Source organism: Somniosus microcephalus, chromosome 24, assembly GCF_052327205.1.
Source record: "Somniosus microcephalus isolate GS21.2 chromosome 24, FLI_Smic_1.0, whole genome shotgun sequence".
Lineage (NCBI taxonomy): Eukaryota > Metazoa > Chordata > Chondrichthyes > Squaliformes > Somniosidae > Somniosus > Somniosus microcephalus.
The window spans coordinates 26,041,193-26,055,150 of record NC_141010.1 but is presented as its reverse complement, the minus strand read 5'-3'; the positions used below and the strand labels follow the sequence as shown (position 1 = coordinate 26,055,150).

The 13,958-nt window shown below is 40.3% G+C and overlaps 1 protein-coding gene across 1 annotated transcript in view; it reads right to left on the bottom strand.

Moving 5' to 3' along the window:
• Positions 1-659: 659 nt before the first annotated feature.
• The window catches only part of tmem101 (transmembrane protein 101), a 32,154-nt gene continuing 18,855 nt past the window's right edge, over positions 660-13,958 (bottom strand). The window contains exons 2-4 of the mRNA XM_085966344.1: positions 11,086-11,266; positions 9,017-9,163; positions 660-7,715 (exon numbers count right to left, since the gene is read on the bottom strand). Coding sequence (XP_085822470.1) covers positions 7,407-7,715; positions 9,017-9,163; positions 11,086-11,266 — 637 coding nt within the window. The 3' untranslated portion in view covers positions 660-7,406. The remainder of the gene's footprint in view (positions 7,716-9,016; positions 9,164-11,085; positions 11,267-13,958) is intronic.

Below are 13,958 nucleotides of genomic sequence, written 5' to 3'. Positions count from 1 at the left end.
CCGGAAATGTCGGTTAACCAGCAAAATTCAGGGAGTAGGTTCAGGTAGCTTTTATTACTTTTTTTACTCCATTTGTTGCTGTGCAAGGGTGTGGCTGCAGCTGTTGCTAAGCTACAGACACACTTGCAACTTGTGCCCATTGTTCTGAAGCTGACAGGGTTTGTTGCTTTATATGGAGCTGTCAGCTCCGTATCTTTTACTATAGCTTTCGGTTATCCGGAATTTTTGATGAACCGGCACCACGTCGGTCCCGTCCGTGCCGGATAAAAAAAAAAGTTTCCTGTACATAACTTGTTAGCCTATGACAACAGTTGGAATTACTAGGGATTGAAGCACTGTTTATGTATCAGAACCCTAACAGCACCATTACAGCAACAGTTACAGAACCAAAGTGAAGTCGTTTTTTATGTGACATACTAGCAAACATCAAGACAAACCTGGCAATAAGTAGAAGTTTGAGGAAAACCTTTCTGAAAGATTGAGAAATTATGAAAAGTACTTTTGAAGCTTTATTACAGTTAAAATCTTGAAGATTAGTTCCACTTTCAACTCTATCAAAGCTTCATCTAGGGTATGGGGACCATTTCTTATGGTTCTGGACTTCATTATTAAAAGGTTTTAACATGAACTCAACAAAATAAATTGGGAGCACACACCCATTATTGGTACTGAATGAAAGGTGTTTTGAGCCTTTTAATAAAAGTATCAATTTAGTTACATAAAATGTATACATTATGCTTTTTCAAATTGTAAACATTTTTCAGTCATATATTGTCAATAGTGCAGTTCATATATTGAAAAAATTCTGAGCTGGCTACACAAACAAAGATAATCCTGGCAGATATTAAATAGTAAAATATTTCAAGTATACAACAGGCAGTGTCCATACATTTACACTTTCCATACATGCAAGTTTTAGTGGTGGGGTTTTCTGCACAACAAGCATGTTGGGACTAGATTTTCTCAACAATGGGTGGAAAATCCAGTCTCACCGAGGATCAGATCTACTTCAGCAAGCCTGTTAGCTTTAAGTTAAGCCACACTGATACAATAGAATGGCTGCCATGTATTACAATCACTCAAATACAAGCCCATGACAAATCAGATCACCATGCAGAGTTTCATTAGAAACATGTGTCCAAAACTCTCAGATGCACTGTTCCTCAGCAGTTCTGAAAGATGCTTTCTATTGCCCCTCTGGTCACATTTCTAAAATTGCTTTGACGAACATAAAATTTAACAACCATAAGAACATTTCAATGTATTTCCTTAGGTTGTCCATCTGACCTTATCTGGTCAATGTGCTTAGTTTACCCTGAACTCTAAACTAATTTGGTCTTAATTTTCTATTTTCATGAACAGCATTAGCTGATAAAGCTCTTACCATGAGAGAGTGTACAGTTCTTCAAATACAGTTGCTTTAGTTTTAAGTCTGCATATGCAACTTTCATGACCGTGCAACATTGGAACTTTAAAGCTTGTGTAAGATGTTGTGTTTCGTGATCTTGCACGCCTATAAATGGCTGAAATGAAATCACTGCACTTGGCAGTGTGTATACCACAGCACAGCTAAATTACACCAATATATTCAATTATATCTTCAAATCCTTAGGCTTCGGAGGATAGCTTAACAAGGAGGGGAGTGTTGATTGGTTTTACATTAGAAGCATTAGATTTTGTGGTGTCAGCATGAATTTTTTTTTCTTATATATTGCAACAGATTTTTGTAAGCATCTTTATAAACAGAAAATGTTCCATGACTAAAATCCCTTCACTGTGTTTGCAGAGTCACAAAAATGCCAACATATTTGGAGAAAGTCCTCGACAATTAATTGGGGGTTGGGGAAGCATCAGAGGGAAGAAATATTCCTGACATCTAATTATGAAATACTATGACGTTAGCATTGATGCCCATCAAGGTCATGTAAACAGTATGCAAGTGTGCACAGAAAAGACTTCATGTTACTGGCTCAAGTTCCAATTGGCAAATACAGTAATAAAGGGTTATGTTTATCCAAAAAAAAAGCACCCATTTAATCAATGATCACTAAATAAGACAAGCCTTACTGTTCTTAAGTCACATTATTTTTGACATAAAACATTGAGTTTTCACATCTATTAATGATGAACTTTAGATCAGATTCAAGCTATTGGATTTTCCTTACACCCCAACATAGTTTACTTAGAACCACCCAGTTTGTGGAATTCAATCAAACCACATATTTGAAAGAACATGACAATGGGACACCGTAGATATAGAAATCCAATTTAGATTGATTTATATTTTTAAATTGAAAGTTGTGAATTTACCTTTAATGATAGCTGGTCAATGAAAATCAACAAGATAGTAATGAATGCTATATTTGCATCTGTGAGCCCCCACCCCCCAACCACCACGCTGGTGAGTTTGCAGTATTGGCTGTTGGGGAGGGCACAGGGCGGAAGTTGGAAAATACATCAACATGGACCACCACACATTTTTCAGAGGACCACTGGCAGAAGGCCGGAAGCAGGGCACATTCCTTCCCTCCCAAGCAGTGCATGGCATATGTCAAGAAGGAGGAAAGAATGAAAGGAGAAGATAAGGTATGGTTAAACTATTCCCATATTTTCTGAGGAGTGTGTAGACTGGAACATACTTGTAAGTGCCCACCTGCTGTACGTGTACACACATACATGTCCAGATAATGGAAGGTGAAGTAAAGTACCAGATAATAAAGACAATCTTACAGAAGAACGCCTGCAAATGGAAGACATAGTACCTAAATTCTAAGATTCCAAGTTGCAACAGGACAATTAAGAGCACAAGGTAATCATTGAATGTTTGAAATTGGCTTCACATTCCCTATTTTAGCACACAGTACATGTATGTACTGGAACATTTACCAGCAGTGGAGTACATATTATGGAATTTGACTAGCTTGGTGAGAATAGAGGACTTTGTTGCGATCTAATTTGCTGTTAAAGCTTTAAACTATTTTTGTCTTACAATTACAGGAAACTTTGGTTTATCCGGAGGTTAACTGTCCGGAATGCTCGAGCCACCGGCAAAAATCAGGAGCCGTTTCGTTAGGTTTTTTTTCTTTTCACCAGTCAGGCTCTGCAAGGTCTCACTGAAGCTATTGCTAAGCTACAGAGACGCTTGCAAGGTACGGCCGACTGTTTAGAAGCTGTTGGCAACAGGATTTGTTGCCAGATACGGAGCTCAAAATCTCCGTATGTTTCAACATTAGCGCTGGTTTGTCCGGCAGTTTTGATAGGACGGCAACAGCTCGGTCCCGGATAGCACAAAGTTTCCTGTATCCTTATTCAATTGACTGCCACAAAAGTCAATGGGATTGGAAAATTGGATGCTACATTACTGTACCAGAATTACAGTATTAATTTCATTAAAGAAAATCCTAAGGAAGTACTTTTAGTATGAAGTATTCTCTACCTGTAGAATTGTGTTTGATTTAAAGAAAACATTTCTACCTGGTTGGAGATGTATTCAATGCTGTAACTTTGCTTCCATTTGCTCTCACATCAGGAGGCATTGTAAATGATAAGAGATTGCATGTCATTGAAGAAACTTGGCTCAAGAAGATGCAAAATGGCAGTTCTCCGTGGAGGAAAAGTGAATGACAAAAATATACCTCACTAACATGTATCTTTTTTAAGTCAGCAAAAAGATTTTTACTGAAGGGTATTCTAATAGGCTTTTGTTTAAGTGAAGACATTAGTGACATCCATTTTCACTTTCAACTTCAAATCAACTTTGTTTTAAAAAGGTAACTGTAGATAAATCCAAATTATACATGTAGAATAAAGAGAATACATGTCAGGCAGCACAGAATTAAATGGTAAAAACTCCTAAATATGCTTGAATTACAAGTTTGCACATTCTCCCCGTGTTTGCGTGGGTTTCCTCCGGGTGCTCCGGTTTCCTCCCACAGTCCAAAGATGTGCGGGTTAGGTTGATTGGCTATGATAAATTGACCCTTAGTGTTAGGGGGATTAAATACGTGGGGTTACGGGGATAGGGTGGGATATGTGTTGGTGTAGGGGTTACGGGGATCGGGTGGGATATGTGTCGGTGCAGGCTCGATGGGCCGAAATGGCCTCTATCTGCACTGTGGGGTTTCTGTGAATCTGTGTGAATATTGCTATTACACTGCAAACCATGTATTTAGATTGAAATTCAATCACTATATAAAGTAACCGCCACTTCATTCTAATTGAAGACAAGTTGCACTGAAACAATTTAAAATTACAAGTTTATTAATGGAGACTTGTTCTAATTAGCCCATGGGACACTCTTTGGTTGACTGGTAATCTACTTGTCTTTCTAAATATATATCAAATTGAAAATACAATGGTTTCTGAAAAACTATCCATGAAAGACACCTGAGATTAGTCCACAAGTATTTAAAGAGCTTTGAACAGAAGAGTTTGCTTCAGATAGTTTAATTTGAACAGTTACCCAAAGATGATCATTTAATCATTCATACAGTGCTCCTTTTTTAATGTGAATGTAAAGATTAGTGCTGGGACGACTGAACACTTTCCACTTTTTGCATCCAATGTCAACATAAGGCACTCCCAGATCAAATGCACAATGGTTACTCAAGAAATAAAGCCTTAAATATGTCTTAATCCCAAACCTCTGCCGAGCATCACGACTGTACCAGTAAGAAAGTATCCCATTTCCCACACCAGCTATCAAGACCCAGGTCAGATGCCCAACATAGTGCCATGTTATTATGGCCAGTTTTGTGGTCTGACTTTAACTAGGAATTGGTTTGAGATTGCCCAATTTCATTTCGTCTGCTGACTTTTATAGTAGCAGAGAAAAGGCGACAAGCCAGAGCTCAATCTATTTTGACACCAGTCCCATGCAGCAACGGTGGATGAAGTCTCTTTCCCTCCTTCCACCGTTTGCTAGACGCACTCACAGTGTAAAATGTAGATATGGGGAAAAAATTACAAACAGGAATAGTGCACCCCAGTACGTACGTCATTATTAATGGGTCCCAGATTGAATTCAGATCAAGTGTAATCACTCAATCTAAACCCTTTGTATATACAGCATCATCATCATTGCATTGGAAACACAGTACAGGTCCCTGCTATATAAACACAAATCTAACCTTATACAATACAGATTAACCAACAAGAAACAAATAGCAGCGAGTGAACTGGATCCAGTTGATCCACATTCACACCACCTACCTAATATAAACATGCTATTCATGGGAAATAAGTAACAACGATAATCTGGACAAGGATAGATTAGATTTGTTTTAGCAAATTTCAGCAAAATTCACAAACTAGAGAGATTTTAAATCCCACTGAAATATGGTTAAGACTTCAGATATATATAAATTTTAGAAACATGAGCTACAAGGCTGCAGTAGTGTTATCATATACAATAGAGAGCCTATTTTTCAGGCAAATTATCCAGATGCCACCATTCACATAACAGGTGCCCCAACATTGCACAAGCACTTTGATTGACAAGCAAAATTACCTCAACATAGAGTGTTTGTGCTGTGAATTCTTTCATGTTTTTTTGCCACCCAAAAATTCCTCATTTAAGATCTTTCTATTCCTGTATAAGTGTTCGCTAACAAGTACAAAAGCAAAAAGATAATAAACTCAATTTAAGCCCCCTCAAACAGATTAATTATAATAGAGGCGAGACTAGGATTAAACCCAATGGAGTGCGCCTTTAGCCACGACATATAATCCATACCTCCACCGCAACTCATGCCTTCATCGTTCTGATCGGGCACACACAAACTATTTATAATATGGCTGGTCACAAAATGTCCTCTACTTCCTCACTAAGAAAGTTCACTTTTTATTCCTGGTTTCAATTTGTTTGGTCTGTTTTCAGATTGATCACAAAACAGTTTTTGAGGAGCTGTAAAGTCTTAGTACAGATTTTGTTCAGTGGTGGTGGGGGAAGGGGGCGAAGAGAAGAGGAAAGAAAGCTCAGAGTTGATCTAAAAACTCAATGAATGTCACCAATGAGTTGGCAGACTCCCCTTGGAGCACATCAAAGCTCTCACCGTCACAGTTTCACTAAAAAATTGGAGACAAAGGGCTTCATGAATGCATCCGGAAAGACAACTTTCAGATTAAAAAAGGCAGCTTTACCTTTTAAAAAAAAAAAAAATATAACCTGACATACATCCAGGGGTAACGACTTATTAAAGCTAGTGATGTGAAGAGAAACTCAGGGTAGAGAGAAATTTGGGGGTGGGGGTGAAAAATCACAAGAATTGGTTAAAAGATTAGGTAACTCACTCACTTTACAAAAGAAAAAATAATCACGTTTAAAACATTATGATCACTACATTCAAAGGATAGATAGGTGCTACGTCTTAACAGCAACACCCACATTGCTCCGGCCAACAGTATCCACCTGCATTAGAGCTGATTCATCAGCTGATCTTCTGGCTTAGCTTCACCATGCACCTGCCCACCCTGCTACAGAACCAAGTGGGACATTTTAGAAGATTAATCCTTTTGGATCAGATGCTTTGTTTTTGATTTTACTTGAATTAAACTACTACATCACTGTAGAGCTTGCTGATGTATTGCCTTTAGTGCTGACCTGTGCAGCTGGGCGTGTCCGTGGCATTAGCGTCAAAACGAAACCACACCCTACAATAGGAACGGTGTTCTGAAATATCCCACCTGCGGACTGTAACAAATCCACTGGCTCAACACACAGCAGGTGCTTGAAGCCACCAGGTGGATCAGCTGATATCTCAGCGGTGCAGCTCCAGCTCAGCTTAATGGCATGAGTAACCGAGGCAAGCAGATAAGGAAATAGAAAATGGAAAAACATATTGGGGGTTTTAAAAGTGGGAGGAAGTCAATTTGCAGGAGTTAATGGAAATTTTTCAAATGATGTTGCTGAGGGAATAAAGGAACACATCACAAGAGGTTACATAAATCACAGGACATCACGCTGTAACAAATCATGGGCCTTGCTTATCATTCATGATGCAGCACACAGGATTGATATAAATTTACCTAAATTGGACTTTGGTAAAAAGAGCAGATCAATGAACACAAAAGTGGGCCGATTTTCCAAATATATACTCCTGGCGTGAAAGCTCCTCTGCCGAGAGCATGCCGTGATTTCTTGAGGTGCGGTCCTAGAGGGTGAGGCTCTGTGCCAGGAGCGTACAGTCAGAAAGTCGGCCCGCAGATATTTAGCATATTCACTAGTATCCAAGCAATTGTTCATACACAGTTCGGTTTATCTTTAGAATCGTCCGAGAATATGATCTACAGTATATTGAAAATATATTTAAGAACCTATACATTAAAAAAAAATGTCAAATAAATAGCAGTACAAGGCAGTGGTTTCATTTGTGCCATGCATTGAAGAACGCTGCATTTAAAAAATATTAGCCATCTGTAGCCAAAATTATAGCAGCACCAAAAATGTCCACATTCTGCCCGAGCAGTTTCATTTGATTCCAGAACTCGATCCGGCGGGAATGGTGCCAATAGCCCACATTTCCATCAATAAAGAGAACTACTATGGGCATAAGAATGGAGAGTATCTGGGCTGCAGTCCGTACACAATACCCAGAGAGGAAAGACAAAGCCAGCACGGCATACAGTACAAACAACAACTGCAGTGCAAGTTCACCTCCTAGAACGTGGTTCAGATAGGCCAGGCGGTCCTCTTTACTGTGCTGCAGGGAGTAGGCCTGTAGATTAAATACCGTACAGTTAGGATTCCACGACTTGAAAATAAAGCACAGTGTAAATGGTACAAAACTTAAAATGCCATCTTTTATAACTGGTGCATGTTCTTGTGAATAGCAAAGCACAGCTAAAGTATGCTACCTCAGCCCAAAAACCACCTCAAATGCCATTTTGCACTGTTGATAGGCTTTCGGGGATGGGATGGGGAAAAAGGTTTTCGGGGATGGGTGAAAAGTGCAGAGAACGGAGATGTAAAGAAATAGACTAGCACTGGTTCCAAATTTGTACTCCCAAAAAAATGCAGATGTTGCCACTCTGAAGCTACAGTGCAAAGCTGAAATTTGTAACCTCTCACATCCGAATAGCACTGATGGCCTCCTGATCCTCATCAATAGCATACCAATACAACATTGCTATGCATAGAAAATAGTTACTCGTGCAAATTTTTTTTATTATAGTTTGTGACTGTAGAGATAAGCATGCCTACTTTATGACCACAGTTAGCTGGAGTTCACTAAAACAGATTATCTGGTCATTATCACATTGCTGTTTGTGGGAGCTTGCTGTGCACAAATTGTCTGCAGCATTTTCTACACTACAGCAGTGACTACACTTCAAAAAGTACTTTTACAATAGCAAAATACTGCAGATGCTGGAAATCTGAAACAACAACAGAAAACGCTGGAAATACTCAGCAGGCCAGGCAGCATCTGTGGAGCGAGAAACAGAGTTAACGTTTCAGGTCTGGGACCCTTCATCAGAACTGGAAAAAGCTGGAGATGTAACAGATATTAAGCAAGTGCAGAGACAGGGGGGAGTGGCAAAAATCATGCTGCATGAAAAATGGGGGCAGGGATAATTATCCGAAATTGTTCAACATCGAGTTCAACAATTTCAGATAATTATCCCTGCCCCCATTTTTCATGCAGTATGATTTTTGCAATTCCCATTTGCAACATTTTATCTTTCCTGCCTCTTACAAAAGTACAGGATGTTCTTTCAATTCCTTCCTCCCCTCCTAAACCCCCCCCCGCTGTCTCTGCACCTGCTTAATATCTGTTACATCTCCAGCTTTTTCCAGTTCTGATGAAGGGTCCCAGACCTGAAACGTTAACTCTGTTTCTCTCTCCACGGATGCTGCCTGGCCTGCTGAGTATTTCCAGCATTTTCTGTTATTTCAAAAAGTACTTAATTGGCTGTAAAGCGCTTTGGGACATCCGGAGGTCATGAAAGGCGCTATATAAATGCAAATCTTCCTTTTTTTCTCCTTTTTTTTTTAAAGTCAGGAAGGTCAATTACTCACCACACAAATAAGGTTGATGCCAAGAAACACTTGTCCAGTTGACTGTAATGACCTCGTGCGCGGCTTCTGCCGATACACCTCGCCAGCACCACTCGCTAAAATCAGAAATCCTCCAATAACGGCTATAGTTCTGGAATACATTCTTACCTGTGGGATTCAAAATGCTTATTTATATACTTCATCTACGTACTGACTTTTTTGTTCCTTCATCAATCTAGTATCAAAAATATTTGAATAGTCAACCTCATCAAATAGTAAAATGCCACACTAGCTCAAAAATGTATCGAAAATCAGAACTCAATCGCTGCCCAGATGATGTAGTGTATTTGGATTTCCAAAAGGCATTTGATTAGGTGCCACATAAAAGGTCACTGCACAAGAGAAGAGCTCACAGTGTTGGAGGTAATATATTAGCATGGATAGAGGATTGGCTAACTAACAGAAAACAGAGAGTCGGGATAAATGGGTCATAGTTTCAGAATAAGGGGTCACCCATTTAAGACGGAGATGAGGAGGAATTTCTTCTCTCAGAGGGTCGAGCTGTGGAGGCTGAATCAGTGAATATATTCAAGGAGGCGATCGAGATATTTGAGCTACAGGGGAGTCCAGGGTTATGGGGAGTGGGCAGGAAAGTGGAGCTGAGACCAAGATCAGATCAGCCGTGATCTTATTGAATGGCGGAGCAGGCTCGAGGGGCCGAATGGCCTGCTCCTGCTCCTATTTCTTATGTTCTTATGAATCGGGTTGTGGCACATCTTTGAAATCCAATGAATCTCAAACACATTCTACCCTAATAAAATTAAAAATGTGAACCAGGTATAAACTCCATGTTCAATCCAGTTGAAATTCACCCTTCCAACAAAATGTTATTTTGTACTGAAATGTGCCCGTTTTGGTGGAATAGGGGGACCGAAGGAAACACTGCTATTTTTTTTTATATAAAAGAGGGGGTTCAGGTGGGGCAAGTGAAGTAAAGCTCTCAAATACTTTGCACGTTAATGTTATCAAATAATATTTGAAGTTTTTTTTTTTAAGAAGTGCATTTTTTTCTGAAAATCTTCTTCATGGGTAAGCAGCCTCTGAAACCCTTCAGTTTTGCGTGTGTTGGGGAGGGGGGTGGTTTAACATTATCGAGGCATTCTCCAATCCAGATTTGGTTTTATCTGCTTCAACAGCAGATGCACAAAATGAATGCAATGTACACATTAAATGAGCAAGAGTAAAGTCTACCTCAAATCACACTTTAGTCACCCCATAAGCCTCCTCCCTCCCTCACTAGCTCAGCTGGCCATAGAAATTGGTAGAGATGGCCACAGTTACCTACCTACCTGTCCTCTCTGCTATAGCTTAGGATGTGTGATTCAGGTGGTTATGAAAGGGAAGGAAATAAAGAAAAAATATATTGAAGGAGCATGAAGTCATAGCCCTGTTTAAGAGAACAAAAATTCAAGTTCAAAATCTATTACAATACTGACGCAAATATAGGCCATACCCCAAACTCGAACCTCCTCCTCTCCCCTATACCCATAAAATCTAGAATTAAAATAACTTGCATGTAGGCTACACCCTGACTCAAACTGATTTTATTTTGCAACGGTGAGGTCTATATGCGAGTTAACAGGTTATAACAGAGCTCGAATTTGCCATGTGGTTTTAAGTTAGCGATCTAGCAGCCAAACGTACCTTACTAGGTGATTATATATTTTGGGATTTAATATATTCCCCTTTTCCTCATCAGCTTTCCTGACACCAAAGACCATCTCCAGCCAAGGGTGTGCAATGAAAATACAACTCAATCCCAGGGTTGTGTCACTTCTACTCTGTAATTAAGCCCTAGTCTGAACAATCCAAGAGGTTGCACCCTTGAATTTACTCTCCTGTGAGTAAAGAGTTAGATTAGACGTTACAGTAATAAACCACAGACATTAGTATATGCAACAGAATTACACCAAAATGTAATTACCTTTTGCCATCTGCATTTGTGCAGACTGGAAGCTGCACTTGCAGTAGGATCCTACCTTTACACACAGTTTATTCGTACAGAACACCAACAATTTTGTTTTTCTTACCTTGAGCCAATCGCCATAATGCACTTGTTCTCCAATGTATGATGCATACGTGCTAACAGCCAATTGAAGGGCAGCCCCCAAAGCAAACCATCTCCTCTTCACTCCAAAGGACATGAAGCTGGCACAGATAACTGCAGCACCCATATCAAAATAGAGGTACGGCACTGGAATATCCGGTTTCCTAAAGAGAAGGCATAAGGACGTCACTTTCACCGGAAAACAAGCAAACAAAAATCTAGACGTGCATTTGAAGTGGCTGTTAAGCCCTTTCTGTGTAAACCAGTCAATTTTCAAACGCAATTCCTGACATCCACGGTAGTAAAAAAAAAATTACTTGAACATCCTTAAAGGTATTATTTATAGACTGAATTTCACAAAATTGTAATCCATTCAAGCAAATCACTAACCAGAATACTGAGAATGAGTTTAAGACTAAAACTCTCAGGTTCCATCGGCAGCATAGGAGTACCAACGCCACCTACATCAGTACTAAGAGTGCATTGCAACCCAATCTCAGATGGCTGCCTTTGCCTCAATAATGGCAGTCTTGTTACCAGAACTTGGTAGCCTGCCTGTCCATATTAAATGAATGAGGTTAAATTTCTGGTGCTCCAGGGAGACATCCCATCAGTCGCAGCAGCCTGGGACTTGGAAAATTTGAGTTTACTTCTAACGAACTCACTGCGAAGAGAAAGTGCATCTCAGTCATGCTTCCCCGAAGGTTTGTACAAGTCGGTGCCTTCCCCCATTGGCTTAGCAGATCAGTGCAATGTATGGTATAGTACTGACCTATACAGGTCAAATTCCTGTGAGTTAACTGATCTCTGCCAAAGCAGCAATGAGAAATCACAACAGCATCCTTGGGCAAGGCAAATGTAAAAAAAAAGAAAAATGTAAAAATCATCGAAGTTCCTGCTCGAGTGTGGACCAGAGACCCTGGTTAAAATGGGCATAATGTGCCCATCAGGTGAGGCCACGATTTGGCTCTGCTCAGATTCCTCCACTGCCAAATAGCCCTCCAACACACTCATCGTTGAAGCTCACATACAAAGAAGACATTCTTTGGGGAAAGTACTAGAAGGCTGGCAGGAGCAATAGTCGGTGCTTTCAGGAGGGATGGGGAGAAAGTTTGAGGGTGGAGGGAATAAGATACAACTTGTATGAAGAATTTATCCCTCAGTGTAAATTTTAGCCATTCACTCCACTCCCCAATAGTCCACAAGTTGTCCAATTTCACACTGATTAACACTGCACATCCTGTGGGTAATGTACCAACAGACTTTAGCTTACAGTGGTCACATTACTCCCATGCTGTATTCAGCCAACATACTTGAACCCTGAATAAAGTCCACTCTTTTTAATACACATTAGGTAGCATACTTTTTGCATCTATAACTAAATATATTTGAAATAACTAATAAGTGCCCAATATAGTAACTACGGCTGTGTGGTTAAATGCACTGCATGCCTTGGTACTAAGCCATAGAAATCTGGAAGATGCAATTTCAACCCCCTGATCTGTGCTTGCCAAGAAAGATCCAAGTCTCTGGCCCAACATTTGCGATCAGGGGCTTCCCGCAGATGGATGCCTCCGACCTGTAAAATATCTACGCATTTACCTGGTGACCCGGGAGGTACGGAGGCTTGCGATCCTGGGCCTCTCCGGGTACACGCAGGCAGAGGCCCACGTATCCCGGGGCGCATGTGGTTCGCTAGCGCCCCCTGGGATCACGTGGGCCAGCCCAACCAATAAAAGGGAATCACCATTCATACTTATGGGAGTTCCGTCCGTACGGAATCCCCATAAGTATGAATGGGGATCACTTAAAAAATGCACGAACACATAAAATAAAAGAAAATTGGCATTTTAATTAATTTTAAATATGTATTTAATTAAATATTTTAGACCAAATATAAAAATTTTCAAAAAAATAAATTATGTTTTAACAGGGCTAAAAATAAACTTACCTCATTGGACAGGGTTTTTAATGCATAAATGCGTGATAAAATGTTATTTTTCTATCTTTTTAAAACTCTTATGTATAAAAGCAGGCCTTACGCTACCAGGCGTAAGAATTTCACAGGCACAGCGGGTGGAAGTTGGGCAAATAGTGCAACTCTCCACCCGCAGAGGCCCTTCTCCCGGGGATCTGTCGAGAAGATTCTTGACAGATCGCAAGTGCCGGGTTTTAGCGTATGTGCTTCGCAATCCTAAACCTGGAACTTGCGCGGGCGCGTGCGCACCTGTAGGGGTCGCAAAATACGGCCCTATTTCTTTTTCCAAAAATTCACCTAACCATCTGGAGCCTGTTATTTGTCATCCTCCCGAGATTAAAGGTTATAGGCACTAAATTAAAAACAACAGAGGTAGCGGAACTGAAGACAGTTCCAGAGCAGATTTATAGCATACAGCATCGCCAGTTAGAAGTGTTACAAAATGCAAAGAGCAATTTATACTCCTTGGGAAAAAAGTCAAGAACCACCTCAAACTAATCTAGAAATGTGTAAACATTACACAGTGAAGGAACAAGTGTTTTGATCCGGAATACTGCTGCTCTTGTGCAGCTGTTGCACACAACCACAAATAGCTGACAGAATAGAGAGGCAGCATTTTACGTTCAATACTTTTAAGCTGGGGGACTCCATTTTTGAAAACTTACATTGCAAAATGCTCCTGAGAATAGCAATATCCAGTAAGCATTTTTCATAATGCTGGCCTCACCCCACCTCCTATTAAGAAGGTGGAGGCTTCACCGCGGGTGTCGGCGGGAGGCGCGAGCGGGAAGCTTGAAAAAGCTTCAGAGACCCAGGTAAGGCCTCAGACCGCGGGTGAAGGATTGGGATTTGAACCAGTTGAATGTTGCAGTCGAGCG